The sequence below is a fragment of the Arachis duranensis genome, chromosome 9, assembly GCF_000817695.3.
Source record: "Arachis duranensis cultivar V14167 chromosome 9, aradu.V14167.gnm2.J7QH, whole genome shotgun sequence".
Taxonomy (NCBI): domain Eukaryota; kingdom Viridiplantae; phylum Streptophyta; class Magnoliopsida; order Fabales; family Fabaceae; genus Arachis; species Arachis duranensis.
In genome coordinates, this window is record NC_029780.3 from 109247408 (window position 1) to 109263592 (window position 16185).

General features: G+C 34.7%; 1 protein-coding gene across 1 annotated transcript; it reads left to right on the forward strand.

Annotated features, from left to right (window-relative positions):
* Window positions 1–771: 771 nt before the first annotated feature.
* On the forward strand, window positions 772–1538 carry LOC107466884 (ethylene-responsive transcription factor ERF027-like). The gene has a single exon (XM_016085894.3). It carries the CDS (start codon window positions 831–833, stop codon window positions 1476–1478), a length of 648 nt encoding a protein of 215 aa, XP_015941380.1. The 5' UTR covers window positions 772–830; the 3' UTR covers window positions 1479–1538.
* Window positions 1539–16185: the final 14647 nt, after the last annotated feature.

Sequence of the window (16185 nt, forward strand, 5' to 3'; positions counted from 1 at the left end):
TTTTAATTTTTAATTGGATGGTTATTTTGTTTTATTCATTTTAAGTATATACAATTAATAAATGCTGAATGATCGGATGATTATTTTAATAACTACGTGGATGATTGTTTGATGGCCAGTGAGAGAGCTTCTAACGCCGAAAAGGTGAGATGATTGATGAGGATGGGATAGTAGAACGTTGAAGGAGATGGTGTTTGGATAAATTATATTGGAAGAGAGAGTGTTTGAATAAATTCTATTGGTAAATTAGGGTTTGAATGTTTAATTTTTTGAAATAACTGTTTGAATTTTTTTTCCTTGTATTGGACCAAATTTAAAAGGGGGGTGCTAGGTAAACAATGACTATCTTAAATAATATGAACAACCAATCAAATAAAAATACACTATACATCCAAATTATTCACCTAAATCTTAATATTAAAATAATCATCCGTACACCTAATAAAATGAACATCTAATATATTTATTACTCACATTATTTAGTATTTTCATTGTCTAGTTATACTTTTCCAATTTTTCAATTTAAAATTCATTATACACATGGGAAAGAATTTTCATTGCCTCCCTATCATAAATTCCTTGGAACATTAAAAATGAAATGATTTTAGGGTTTAAATCTAGTTATAATTATTAGAATTTTGTCGTGTTATATGAGCAGGGGCACCCCACTCCATGCCTTCCCCTTGCCCACTTTCTTTTCATATAAAGAGCCCTTCCCAAATGCTCACCAGTCAGCAGTAATTAGCACGCCATCTAAATCATCAATATATAATTAGCAGTTTAGCACACTAATAAATGCCATTAAACTAACCTTGGTTGCTACATACACGATGAGCCGCCATAGGAACCCAGCACAAACTTGCCCTCCCACTAATCAACTCCCCTATGGCTATGGCTATGTACCATCACCACCAGCAGCCACGCCTCCAACTTGGTCATCATCCCCTTCCCACTCCGGCACCATGCGCTACAGGGGCACGCGTCTCCGAAGTGGGAAGTGGGTGTCGGAGATAAGGTTACCACGTACCACAAAGCGCATTTGGCTGGGGACATACGCAACGCCTGAGATGGCTGCTGCTGCTTACGATGCTGCTACTCTTGCACTGAGGGGCCCCGAAGCCCATCTCAACTTCCCCAATTTCATACTCTCTTACCCTATTCCTGCTTCATTCTCCGATGCTGATATTCGCGCTGCCGCTGCCGTCGCCGCCTCCTTCGTCGATCAGTATAGGACTACCACCGAGGCGCCACCAGCGATTACTACTTCTGCTGTTGCTGATGCCTATTCCTACAACAGTTGTATCGGACAAGGAGAAGGGATGATAGGAGATTATTTTGATGAGGATGAGCTGTTGAATATGCCGAGTGTGATCCAAGACATGGCCAGAGGACTGCAGATTAGCCCCCCAAGGATGCCTTCTTTCTACTCCGATGATTCCTCCGATGACATTTATTCGGACCTGTATACCCTTTGGTAAAAATAACTCCACACCACACCAGAGGATCGGATGAGGATATAATAATTATTATCAGAATATTATGTTGCATGCTAATAATTGTAAATCGGCATCAGCATAAACTACATGGTGCCTATTAGCAGAGTGTGAGTGTGTGTGTGTTTCTAGGTCTTGGGGGGTCTCTTTCACGGTGCACCTTCTCAGGTGAAGATTGCTTTCTATCCAAAGAAGCTAATAATTTGAAGATCAGACTTGGGCATGAAGAGATTATTATATCTCACGGAACCAGCCCTTTTAATTTCTTTCTCCCTTGTCTCATCTCTAAGCTTCTATTTAATATTATAATATAATATAGTAATATGTCACAGGGAACTACCTCTTCTGCCAGTGGTATTAGTCCATAGTGAAGTTGTGTAATATTTATATATGAATGACTACACCTTTGGTATTTCCTTTCTTGTATCTCTGATCAGCTGTGGACCCAAACACAAACTAATGTTTGCTTCCTTATATATCTTGATATGAATTCTCTCATTCAAGACTCATCAAATTCACCTGCAAGCTAAGCTAAGTAGTATCTAGACGCACACACAGACATCACATATATATAGCTATAACTTTAGAAGAATTCAGATCAATAACACATACATGTCTAATGTCTTAATTTTATGCATCTATCTTGATTGTTAGAAGAATTATAATAGATGATATGCATGATTGAAGATTCATCAAAGTAAACAATAATGTGCATATGTGATCAATTTGTACTACAAAGTCACTTGGATTGCTTTAGTAGTATTGAAGGATTTGCATTATATGTGTGAGGTAGTATGGTCTTCATGAATTTAAATTCCATTGTTCACATCTGACCTGCAACACCAAGCAAGCATTTAAAGAGAAGAAAAATAATGGATTCAAACCAAACTAACTACGCATCTATATCTTGATTTTATGCATCTATGTGAGATAAGAAAAATGACAAGTTAAACCACATATTTCCAGCATTTAATTGAAAAGCTGTGAAATGATAACGAACATACTAACTGACGCATCTCTTATTATTTAATAATTTAATGCATATATCTCGATTAGAAGAACGATAAGCTCCTTCTGATGATGATGATAGGAGTACGATTAAATTGAAGATTCATAAAAAATATGATGAATTCAAACAAATAACACATCATCATCTCTTCACTTTGTACAACTATATATCGATCTCAGAAGTACATCACCAATATTAAGGAATCAGTGAAATAATAAGTTGAACCAAAAAAAAAATGAATCTCTTAGATATCTAGTTTTATGCATCTGCTATCTCAGATTTAAAATAAATGATAAATTTCTTCTTTTCCCCCGAGTTCAAGCGAGACTTTCTTGGTATTAAACTTGCTTCGTTTTCTTGAGATTATTTCAGGTTTGTTGTTATTGCAAGACATTCTCGAGTCCTATATATAGATAGAGAGAGAGAGAGAGAGAGATGAATTTTATGTCGATATATAGCCTGATATAGATACAGTGCACTTATATGGATAAGCACCTATAAAGAAAGTAAAGGTTTCTACTCTGTTGATACGTTTTGAATTCAACAAAACCTTGACCAATGACCAAAGAATTATGAATTAAAATATATATGATACAAGATTCGTCAAGATAGACTAGCTAGACGACAAATTGACAATCACAATCCCTTTCTTTTTCGTGTATATGTAATTTATTAGATTTATTTTTATCCAATAAATATATATTAAAATATAAATATATATTAAAAAAATTAAATTATACACATATTTATACATAAATATATATCGACTAATCTTAGTATATGTAATATTTTTACTTTTTATCTCTTAGAACATTCGCAGCAGACAATAATAACTAATATTTTTTTCGTAAATTCCAAAATAAATGTTATTCACAAGAGTTAAGAATTAAAATCCTTTCAATTAATATAAATAGACCCAGTACTTGTAATTTATTGGGGGTGCTTTATGTTGAATAAAATTGAAACATGGATTAAGCCAATATAGAATCCCTATGGACATGATGCAAAGTTTGTGGCCACGGTTGTTATTGGCAAGATGCTGATATTGTTGATCAAACGTAGGGGCGCGTGCTATCCCTTTTTGCTAATTGTAAAAGTCATATATATAAACCCAATTAGGATAAGGATGAAATGTTGGGGACTTATGTTCTACCAGTCTGTTTCTGTTTAAAGAGAGAATGAATGTCCTCAGATGATCTATGGTTCTTTCCCAGTCCAAGAAAAATGGAAGATGATCATTATTGCTATGCACTTTGTTGTATAGAAGAGAAGTACAGCAAGTAACTGCCAAAACAAAATGTGATGTTACAGCTAGTGAGTAGTGAGTATAACTAAACTTACGGAAAATTTTCAAATGACAGTAATTTTTAACTGTTGATCTTAATTATATATATTATATATTTTTTTTATAATTAAGATCAACAGTTAAAAGTCACTGAAACATCGATATTAGGACACTCTTGAAAATTTTCCTAAACTTTATTTCATTAATATAACTTATAATTCTTCAATCCACTGGAAATTTATTGGTGTAATTTTAATATGAAAATTGAAGAAAGGAATAAGTGTAATAAAGGAACCTGTCTAAGTAATAAGGACTTGACAGGGGATACTGCTCATTTTTCGGCTATGGAAAGATTCGGTTCATTATTGCACTGATAAGAAACTCCACCACAAAGGCCAAAACTGTTCTTAAAGTTGCTACACACTTACTTACAACCTATAACTAGATGAAAAACGAGACGCTCCTGTATATTTATAGTAGTAGGTTTTACCGAATTTAAAATATACTAGGTTTACTATATATGTTTCTCAAGTAAATTAAAGTAATGCTCATCCCTTTTGTTTTTCTTTCCATAAAGTTCTTCCTGCTTCTCCTTGTCACTACATATTTGGGAAGTAGGTTTATTATTCAAGCTGTTAATTCTGCCTTCTAAAAGAGATTCTTATTTAGTGTTTGTCTATTTGACATTTTAGTAGTGGCAATCTGGCATGATGACGGTAACGAATTGTTTCATAATGCTGTGGTACAAACTACAAATACAGTGAAATTTTGCAAGAAGCAAGAAAATCTCACTAGTACATATCTAGTTAGGATCCTTTACCGATCTCAACAAAACGAATTTAAATTCTTTAAATTTAGATTTTACTTAAAAAAATAGGGTAAATACCCTTTTCGGCCCCTAAACATTTTAAAGTGGGACATATCGCACCTTTATCATCCAAAAATCTCTACCCGATCCTCAACCAACGACATAAGTGAACGAATCGACCTCTGTGACCGGTTGCTAACAAGTTACCTGGTTGACGTGTCAGGTGGATGCTGAGGTGTCAACTGAATGTGCCACGTGTAAGTAAAATTTGTTGCAGGGACTCAAAACCCCCTCCCTGCAACTCAAACGGCGTCGTTGTGTTGGGTTAATATTCCCCCATTCTTGAATGATCGAAAAGGTTTAGGGTTTGCATCTTCTGGCTATCTGAGAGGACCTGCAACGGTGGACATGGCAAGTGCAAATTCTGGTGTTTCATGGAGTTGCGAGAAAAGATGCGGTGGGGGTGACGAGAGTTGGGGCAGTGGAATGAGTGCCGATGGAAGCATTCTGGAAGGAGCGTCGAGAAGGATGAAGAAGAAATTTGTTTCTCCAGTGTGCAATTGCGGATCATACGCCATTTTGTTCGAATCTGGAACTTCAAAAAACTCTAGGAGGCTTTTCTTTGGTTGTTCCTATTTTAAGGTAAATTTTTTGGAAATCATTTTTGTTTCAGTTGCTGCGTTATTTTGGTAACTTGTTGGAGCTGAACAGTATGCATGTTTGATGTAGAACAACAGAGGACATTGCAAATACTTTGCCTGGCTAGATGAGTATGTTGCCTCTTTTTGTATTGATGAGGTGGTACAAGAGGCAGTATCGGACCCAACGAAAAAGATGGAAGAAAGAATTGCAGAGATAGAGAAGAAGATGGATGAGGTCAAAAGCGATGAGATTAACAGTGGTGCTCTTAGCAGATAGAAAGTGTTTGGGTTGATCTTGTTGGGCATTGTAATAGGAAAGGGATGTAGTATAGTAAAAACTGCATAATGTTAATATGCCTTTGACATTGTAAATTTAGTGTTTTGTAATGGATTCAATGTCTGGATGTAGTGAAAGAAAAGAATGTGAAATTATAATGAACTATGTTTCTGGATTAATAGAGTTTGATTAGTCAGTTATGAGTATTTTCTGCATTTCATGATTTATGTGTAATTGATTGACAGAATCTTGGTAAACCAAATTGAAACCATAGTAAAAATGCAACCTTTTCACAAGGGTGAAGCATTGTCATTTCACAAATCCAAGCCATGTGAGGCAAAGTTTCCGTCTTGGTAACACAGAAGGTACACCAGACAAAGTTTACAAAATAAAACTCACACACTATGTGAGTCTAAGTAGTTTTCCAAAAAAACATGTCCCTAAACATATGCAGTTTTTAGAATTCTAGTGCAGCAACCAAAAAAACATAAACAGCAAGACAAACAGTTAAGTCTTATAGTCTAAAATTCCTAGTTAACTAAGTCTGCTTAGGTGGCCTGAAATTTGGGGTTGGAATGAACTTCAATAAGTCTGAAGAGGTTCCTCCACTTGATGCAGCAACTGTTTCCTTGGTGATGGCCTCAAGATTTTCTGCTGCAGATGCTGGTTGGTGGCTTGTTTGTGGAGACAGAGGACCTGGTGGCCTAAAGGTCTTCAGCTTGGGCCTTAGTCTGGCATTTGGCTGGGCTGGTGGTGCAGGACTGGGCTGGGATGGTAGTGCAGGAGTGGGCTGGGCTGGTGGTGCAGGACTTGGCTGGGCTGGTGGTGCAGGCCTTGTCTAGGCTGGTTCACCTTGAAATTGCTATTCAACAACATCCAAAATAATCCAGTTAGTAAGAAAAAAAATGAGTAAACAACTTAGACTGCATAGTATACTATAACATATACCACTGGAGGGGCAGATTGAGAAATTGGCATTTCCTCTTGTGGAGCATGTGGCCTCTTGGGCATCTTTTTCTTATGCTTCTTTAGCTTAGCTTATTTGAGGAGTACAACAATAATATGGCAAACCATTTAGCAACAAACATACACACAACCAATGAAGCCAGTAAACCTAAAGAACAAAAAGCATAGCAAAGTAAAATTCAGATATCTAACCCTAATTTCCTGTAAAGTAGGGTTCGGCCTCTGATGCATGGGTTTGTTCTGAAATTGGCCAGAAGTACCACCCTGAACAATGAGTTAAGAGTTCAATTAACTTTGGTAGTATTCCATGGCTGCAGAAAGAAAATCATATTGTGGAAAAAATTATTCCATACCTTATTAGTTCTCCTCCTCTTTGGTTGCCAGTTAGGATTTTTAGGTGCTCCCTTACATGTTTTGAAGTAGTGGCCAGCCTCTCTGTGTTTGTTACAGGTAACTTGGAAGGTCCTTCTAACCTTGCTGCCATCAATTGGAGCTGGAGGGGTAGCTGATTCCTTTCTCCTCTTAACTGGTCTACCAACAGGTTTCACTATTTTTGGTGGATCTGCCTTCAGTTGGTTTTCAAAACTCCTCACTGGATACAAGATTGATACAGATGTCATATGTTTTCCTTATTGCCTCTATAGTGAGAAATGGAGACACAAAGTCTTCAGCTGCTTTTACCCTCACTCTGGATATGGCTGCAATAGCATGAATACAAGGTACACCTACATTACAGAATTTAGCAATTATAACATCTGTCATATCTCAACAACATTGCCAAAAAAAATTGAAACTGATTGATATGCTTTCACCTAACCTGTGAGCTGCCATAAGTTACATGTGCATGTTTGATTTTTCAAGTTAACCCCCAGCTTGTGTGTATTCTTGGATACCTCAAACACAATCCTGTCATTGTCACCACACCATTGAGCATTCCACTTGTGACTTTCTGGCTTAATCCATTTGTCCAATTTCATTTGTTGTACTGGAGCCAGCTTTTCTTTATATGCCCGTAGGATCCTCTTGTGTCTAGCCATTTTGTTCATAATATGAACCCGTAACTCCTCACACAATATCAGGATTGGTTTCTCCCTAGCCTCCACAATCACTGCATTCCAAGACTCACACGTATGGTTTGTTACAGCAGCGTTCTTAGGATAGTGACTGAAAAAAGCCCTACACCATACCTTAGGGTCAAACTTACTCATGTACTCCCAAGAACCATTACTCACAGTTTTTAACCTATCCATAGTAGCTTTGAACTGAACTGGAGTTGTGCTCCTAGCTGCTTCCCAAACATAACCCTTAACCTGTTTGTCCCTAAACCTCTTTTCACAGTTTTTCCACATATGCAGCACACAGTTCCTATGAAATGCATTTGGCATCACCTCTTGGACTGCCCGAACAAGACCCTGCAGTATATGATATCACACATTTAATCTAACAGAAAACTCAACAATACATGATGCTAGCTAGTAATTATGAAACTTACTTTCTGTTGATCAGACATTAAATGCCATCCAAAGAGCATGTTTGACCCGAAATCCTCCTGAAGGCAGGTCAGAAACCATTTCCAATTATCAGTGTTCTCAACCCTGGTTACACCAAATGCGATCACAAATACATGATTATTTGCATCCTGGGTCACTGCAGAAAGCAATTGGCATCCATAGTAACCCTTCAGAAAACACCCATCCAAACCGATGAGAGGCCTGCGCCCATTCTTAAAGCCTTTTTTGCAAGCATCAAAACTGATATACAATCTTTGAAACAAGTTTGGCCCTTGTGGCTGGGGTAAGGTGTTCATATGTGCTGTGCTCCCGGAATTGCTTTTGTGTATCTCATTCAGATAGTCCCTAAGCTTCCCAAATTGAGCCCCTTCACTGCCCAACACAGTCTTCCTAGCTTGCTTTATTGCTCGTGTAATCATCTTCCGATTCAATTGAACATTGTAATCTTCTTTCATATGCTGCATTGCCTCCCTAGGTGTCAACTTTGGTTGCGTTTTTAGTCTCAGCCCCAATTTTTCAGCCACCCATTTTTTATCAGCAAGGTTGCTGCCATAATCCCGGCCACATGTGTGCTCATTGTGGAATGTTTTGACCTCAAAAGACTTGGTAACCGAGTTCTTCGACACAAAAATCAGGCAAGGACAATCTTCCTCAGCACAGGCTGCTCTAACTCTCCTCGACTCATTTTTTAGGTACATGCAATCCCTTCCATCTTGCACAAAGACATCCTTAAGTGCCCTTTTAAATTGCTCCATAGTTGCAAACTGCATCCCTAGTCTAAACTGCACCATTCCAAATGTTTTTCCCTCATTAAAATCTGGCCCAGAAGGGCCCCTCTCATCATCAGATGAAACTGGAGTCACAAAACCCTTAGACTCATACTCATAAACAATATCATCACCATCAAGAAATTCCTCACCAGCCTGACTTGCAACCCCCTTTTGCCCCACATTTTTCTCACTAGCTGGGCCTTCCATATTACCCAGATCCGGCCCAACACAACCTCCATTACCTGGGCCTTGGCCCAACCATGAATCTCCACTGCTAGGCCTACTTTCCCTTTCTGTATTCAGAACATGCTTCATCCTCCTCTTACCAGTATATCTCCTGGAGGCCCTTCTCTTTGCCATGGTGTTAGGTGAGCAAGACTTCGCATTTTTTTTCTTTTTAGTTTGTACATCAACAACCTCCTCAAAACTGTCAGTTTCATACCCAGGAGGAGGGGGCTTGTAAGCTTCATCTTCAGCACTCTCGTATGAATCGTAGGAGAAGGAAGAAGATTTTGAAGAATCTGTCACCGCCAAGACATCCTCATCTTCAGATACCCATTCCTCCTCCACAGGCTCATCGTCAGTTACATCAGGGATATCCACTCCATGCTCAAAGTAAAGGTGGAACTCCTTCAGATTATGTCTCATAGTGAAGTCACGCATATTGTTGATCTCCTTATCACCATAGAGCACATGCAGACCATCCTCAAACTCAATAACAATTGGGTCGTGCCAGTAGATTTGTTTGTATGTCAAGTACCCCAAACCCTTGAAAAGTTCCTCCAAATCCTTCTTGTTTACGAAATCAATATTCATTGGAGTAAACTTCTCTACCTTCCCGTCTAAGTAATGTAGCTTACCATTAGCTCTAACAAACTTTCCGCCATGGTTAAACACAGGAATCACAAACACAGACATCTACAACATTTAAAAATAGTTTTACCGTAATGCACAATAATGCCACCAACATTATCATCACTATAACCACTACATACAAATTTTATTACCCGGATTACTCACTACATTTATCAACCACTAGCATTATCAAACCCTAACTAAAAACAGTGTTTCTTCTTAACCACTTTATCCATTAATCATATTAATCATCTCGACGGTAAAGCTCCTCACATCACACCCCGCATAGACATGCATGGAAAACAACTACATTCTTAACTAACACAATGTGAAAAACGAAAAACTGAATTAACCTTTCACTGCCGTCTCACACAGTGAACGTCTATGCCCTGCACACGTTCGTCGCAGATTCGATTATCCCACACTTCCGTTCTAGCGTCATGCAAAGGTTCTGGAGGGAAACAATGGTAGAAGATGAAATGTTAGGGCTTTTTAGTGAATGAATGAAAAGAAGAGGGAGATTACAGTAAATGTACTTCGAAAGTGAGGGAGAATATTAACCCAACACAACGACGCCGTTTGAGTTGTAGGGAGAGGGTTGAGTCCCTGCAACAAATTTTACTTACACGTGGCACATTTAGTTGACACCTCAGCATCCATCTGACACGTCAACCAGGTAACCTGTTAGCAACCGGTCACAGGGGTCGATTCGTTCACTTATGTCGTTGGTTAAGGATCGGATAAAAATTTCTGAATGATAAAAATACGATATGTCACACTTTAAAATGTTTAGAGACCGAAAAGAGTATTTACCCAAAAAATATAATATAATATCTTATTTTTAAATATTTTTTTATTTTTTTATCTTACCTATAAAATAAATAATAAATTTAAGACTACTACCTACTCGGTAACTCAAGACTGGACCAATAATGTAGGTCCACACCAAAAGAAGAAAAGACAAAAATCACAATCATAAATAATTAACTTTTTGTATATAATTATTAAAACATATTCATGTGATATTCTTTATATAGCGAGGGCAGGTGATGACTCTCCACTAGAGCATTATGGATGTGGCCTATGTTTATTTCCATTGAAAATCATATTCGTCCCCCATGATAGAAACTCTGTGCCCAATTATGCATGCGATGACTTGTTAATAAGTTTATAATAGCTTTAATTTCTCAGTTTAAGCGGTGGACATCCAAAGACACAGTGCGTGCAATATGTACTATTAAGAAGTTTATCTAGTGTTAGAGTATATCAGAGATAATACGTCAACCAAAAAAAAGTTAAAAAAATATAAGAGGTATTGATATATTTTAAATCGTTACGGTTACCAAATAAATTAATGAAAATTTAAAATAACGTAACTGAATTCTCAACAATAAAATAATAATAATGATTGTTTTAACAATGTTTTAAATTTAATTTTGATAAATCTGATAATCAATAATCATGTATTAGTTACATGTATTTTTTTGTGGCTCATACTTCTTTAACCAATTATATATTAATGGTTAGATCTTTGTCTATAGAACAAATGTGCTTATTAATTTACTTTTCTATTATGATATAGTTTAAAAATAAAGTAATGTGCAGTATTACTAAGCAATGAGAAATTAGAAATAATGGTAACTTCTTTAGTTTCATAAACTATAGGATAATTTACATTAACAAATTAATTTAACATTAAATTTATGTAGATATTTTAAATGAAAATTGACTATGCGTCTATCCTAAATATAGCATTGTTTTTGGAATATGTGCTAGATCCTTAAATAAATCTAATTAATCAAGCCGATTCGATTTATTTGTAAAGATAACACATGATAAATTGAATCACCTAATTCAAATTTAGTATTTAAAATAAAAAAATAATTTTTAAAATATTGACTAATATTTACTGAAAAAATTTATTTGTGTTTTTTGTTATTATTTAACTAATACAAATATTAAATTACAATTTTAATAATTTATATATGTAAATTTTGAAAAATGTGGATATAAATTATATTAATTTATAAATATAAATTATATATTTTTATGTAAAATATTTATAAATATAGATGTAAATTATTATTAACTAAATACTAATAGCAAATAATAATATTACATTATTTATATTTTTAACATAGATATAACACACTACCGCAAGGATTTGAGAGTTGAGATTCCTTCTTTCCAAAATCAGCTTAATTGATACAAAGCCCTAGGACACATGCATGACCAGCAAAATATCAAAGATATTAACCATAATTAAGGAAATCACAACACTGTTAAAGTATAAATAGAAAATAACACACAATAAATATATAACATCATCAACATCTGAAGTCTGGTGTCCTAATTGCATGTAACTCACTATTCTGGCCATAAGCCATCTCACGTTTGCTCTTGCAGATATATGATATTTGATTTCAATGCAAATTCACATGACAAAAGACATATACGAAAGTCCAGGACTATACCTCATCGGCTCATCATGACTTCCTAAAATAAAAAAGCCCTTTCCTATTATATATAATTAACATATTTTATTCTATATTTTTAAATCGAAAATATTTGATAACAAAAATAAATTAATAAAAAATAATTGAAATTTATTTTATTTATCATGCATTAATTATTGTAATAATTAATAAATATTAAATAAAATACATTTTAATTTTTTTTTCTAACATTAAAACATTTATATATTAACCGCTAATTGATAGACAAAAATAATAAATTATTCTGATAACTTTCTGCCCTCTAGCATTCCTCTGTATATATAACCCTGCTAAAATCCAAGTAGTCATAAGTAGTATTTTTGAGTATTTCCTATATACTTTACTGAATGCATGCTGCATGCATAGCTTAAAAAGACATTAAGAGGAAAGAAACAGTTCTTACCTGCTTTTGAAGATTTCTACAATCACTTATCTTGGCTCAGGGTCCACGAACTCAGTCCTTAGTCTTCCATCCAGGAACAGGGCCAAACCTCTTCTTCAGCACCAAAACCAAGATTCGACCTGTTCGAAAATAGACATTTTTAGGTTTTATTTTTAAAAAAATGCTGGTCAATTTAAGGCAAGAGATCTTATAAGGGGGTGACTTAACAACCGCCAGAAACGTTAGAAGTCAGGGGATCAGGGTCATCTCTCATCTATGTGGATTTAATTTGTTATTGTATAAAATACTTTAATGATATTTTTCTTTTGTAAAACTTTAACAAGAATCACTTTAATAATCTTAACAAGTAATTTTTTTTATCTACCCATTAACAAAATTCCAATTATAATATTAACAACTATATATGACTTTAGTTTACACATAAGGTTATATATCTGGTTCCCATTATTTAAACTAGATATCTTTACTTTAGATCTGTATTAATCCCATATGATAATCATGAATTCTTTTTTACAAAGACATCATAATAATCATCACTTAGTTACACATAAAATGTCATAGAAAACCCACCAAAGATTGCAGTTGAAATGATTCACGGTTTATAGGCACACAATTTATTCAAATACACAAAATATCATTGGTAGTATAAAAATAAAGTGACGTGTAAAAAATAATAAAAATTATACTCTAAACTAAACAAATATGGAATCAGATACTACACCAATGAAAACTCTAACGGCAGCAGTTTTATTAAATTTTGGTCAGCATGTAACCAGCAGAAAAATCTCACACCAATATATCAAAGGTGAGTCATTAGATGAAATCTCACACCAATCTCACACTATCAAATTATCATTAATGGCTAGTTGATGGCTAATAATCACAAAAATTGATGCCCTTAGCATTGCTCCTACACCAATACATTGTGATCAAATACCTTCTCTATTTAAGTTTAATTCATGGGCAAACGATAATGATTTCTACGATTTATAGCATGACAACAATATAATCATGTTTTAGGGCTAGTTTAATTTGATGCTTAATCCTAGACATGTTTGCCCTAATTGTTATGTCAGCACTTAGCATGTGAGCTGTAACACTATTCGCGCTAACACTATATATTAGCGCTCTTGGTGATAGCTTATATATATAATATACCTGAGCTGAAAATCATAAAAACTTAAGGTTGCTATTGTCCAAATTTTAAATTAAAGTTATTTAAGTTTACAATTTACAGTTTGTAAATATGATATAAGCTAAGTCACCAAAAAAAAAAAAAAAGAATATGATATAAGCTAAAGAGGAAACGCCTTTGTGTTAAGTTTTAGGGGTGGAAGAGGATGAGGCTATCCAATCGGAGTTTGTTACTCGGCTCGTGTTAGCCTCAATTCGGTTAGATTTATTTTATTAAACAGGCTAGATTTTAGATTTTTTTTAAAGACTATTAGTTAAAAAAAGTAGTCAGGTCATAGATTTTAAAAAAGTATATGTACAAAGCTCGTTTGGATGGTTCGGTAAAATAAATTTTTTATAAAAATAAATTATTTTTATTTTAGACTTTCAACTATTCACGTATATTAAACCTAAAATAAAACTAAAAAGAATTCATTGTATGTTTAAGATCACTTAAAATTGTAATTTTTTTTTAAAGAAAAAGTTTATAAATTATAAGTATGGTTATGATATGTGACAAACAATTGATATACAAATGAATTATACTTTACAAATAATAAATTATAAATATTAGAATGCATTTAGCGTCGATTTAGAAATTTTAAATTTATTATTTTGTGTTATAATTCATGAAACAAATTTTTTAAAAGGCTTATAGACTTGTCGGACTTTAAACAGGACGAATTCGAACCTTAAAAAAAATTTATAAGAGATAATAAGTCTAGGTCTTAGATCATCTATTTACAACATGTGTTAGACTTATCAATATTCAAGTTCGACTAGGCTCGATTTATTTCCATCCTTAGTTATAAAGAGAAAACACCCCTTATTTTCGTTTTAAGTTTTAAATGACTATAATATATATATAAAGGTCATTGTTATAATTGAATTAAAAATTATAAATAACTTTAATTAATTATTGCAGTTAGCATGTTTATTATTTATTTATCACTCATTTAAAATTATATGTAAAGAAAATAGATAATCAATTCATTCTGTTTTTTATAATGTCATCACACTATTTTTTTGCATCATATTTTGTATGAATATATAAAAAAAATGAATGTCATTATCAAAATAAGAGAGTGACATTATTTTCTATAAATAAACTATTTTTTTACAATAATAAAAACATGTCAATACAAAGATAAGAAAATACATTAAGTGTAACACCCTAATATTCAAATCCTTATGTTCGAGTCATAAGTCAATGATATTATAGTGGTACAACTCTCAGGTGGATTTTTAATATACAAATATAGGTAATTTTGAAAGGAGTATTAATCGAGAAGCCTGAAAAGAGTAAAAATAAAATCGCGAAGACGTATCACTCATATTTCGACAACAAAAAGATAAAACGTGAAGGCGAAAGCGATATACGGACAAGGCATAAAGGAGATTAAGAGATAGATAACAGATGGATATATATAACATAAGTAAATAGCCGCTAGTCGCGACCCACGAAGTTTAGGCCGGCTAGGGTACAGTATGAAAGTAGTTGACAACAGTATATCCTAATCTCTCCCAAAGGAAACACGAGAGCCTCTATAGGCAAGTTCAAAAGAGTTCACTACATAATATAATCTTTTCAAAACAAAGATGGAGAGATTCTAAGTAAAACACAAAGTAGGAAAAATAAATATCTTCGCCGTCTCTCAAACGAACCACAGCTCACTTCTGAGCACCTGAACCTGTATCTGAAAAACAAGAGTGTATACGGAATGAGAACCCCGGGCCCATGAGTTCCCAGTACGGTAAAAGTGCCAAATAAATACAATGCACTGCAATAAAAACTCACTAAGCATCTTAAACTCCTTTTTACCAAGTATCCAGCCTAGATTCTCACTAATCCATAAATAGGCATCTGTCGTAAGGGGATACTAAATCTAGTTCATGTTACACATGTTTCCCAACTCGCTGATTCTTCCACGAATTAGACTCAGAATCATAAGCAAAACCATTACCAGTTGTTCTGCCTCAGCAACTCTATATCAATACATCATACCCTCGCCTGGAGCTAGTGAAATCACATCACTGCGTCTACCCAGGGGGCTCAAATTATCTCATTTAAAAATCATCATCATCATGCAATCGTATCATCAATTCATCTCATCAAGAACAGCCCTCAACATCCACCGACACCAACATGAGGGATCTCTCAGTTGTACAAACACAAGCAATACAGACAAGTAATACACAAATAAGGTACAAGTAGAACAAGTAGCACGTAATCAGGTAACATAGCGTATATGATATAGAAATCCAAAACAAATAGGCAAACCCAAACAATTCAAACATATGCAAATGATGTATGCCTGCCCTATGGCTGATGATATCATCTGTCGGTTATATAGCCAACCCGACATGTCCTGGTAACTAACCATTGGACAGAAACACCCCTTGCGGAGCAAGTAAGTTTGAGCTACAACCCCCTTGCTACTACCCGCTCAATCCAGAGCCAGTGGAATAACCACTACTGCAGCTACTACCCAGGTGGGT

Excerpts from the sequence above, each read along its gene's own strand:
- LOC107466884 (XM_016085894.3), top strand. The coding sequence starts at position 831 with ATGAGCCGCCATAGGAACCCAGCACAAACTTGCCCTCCCACTAATCAA.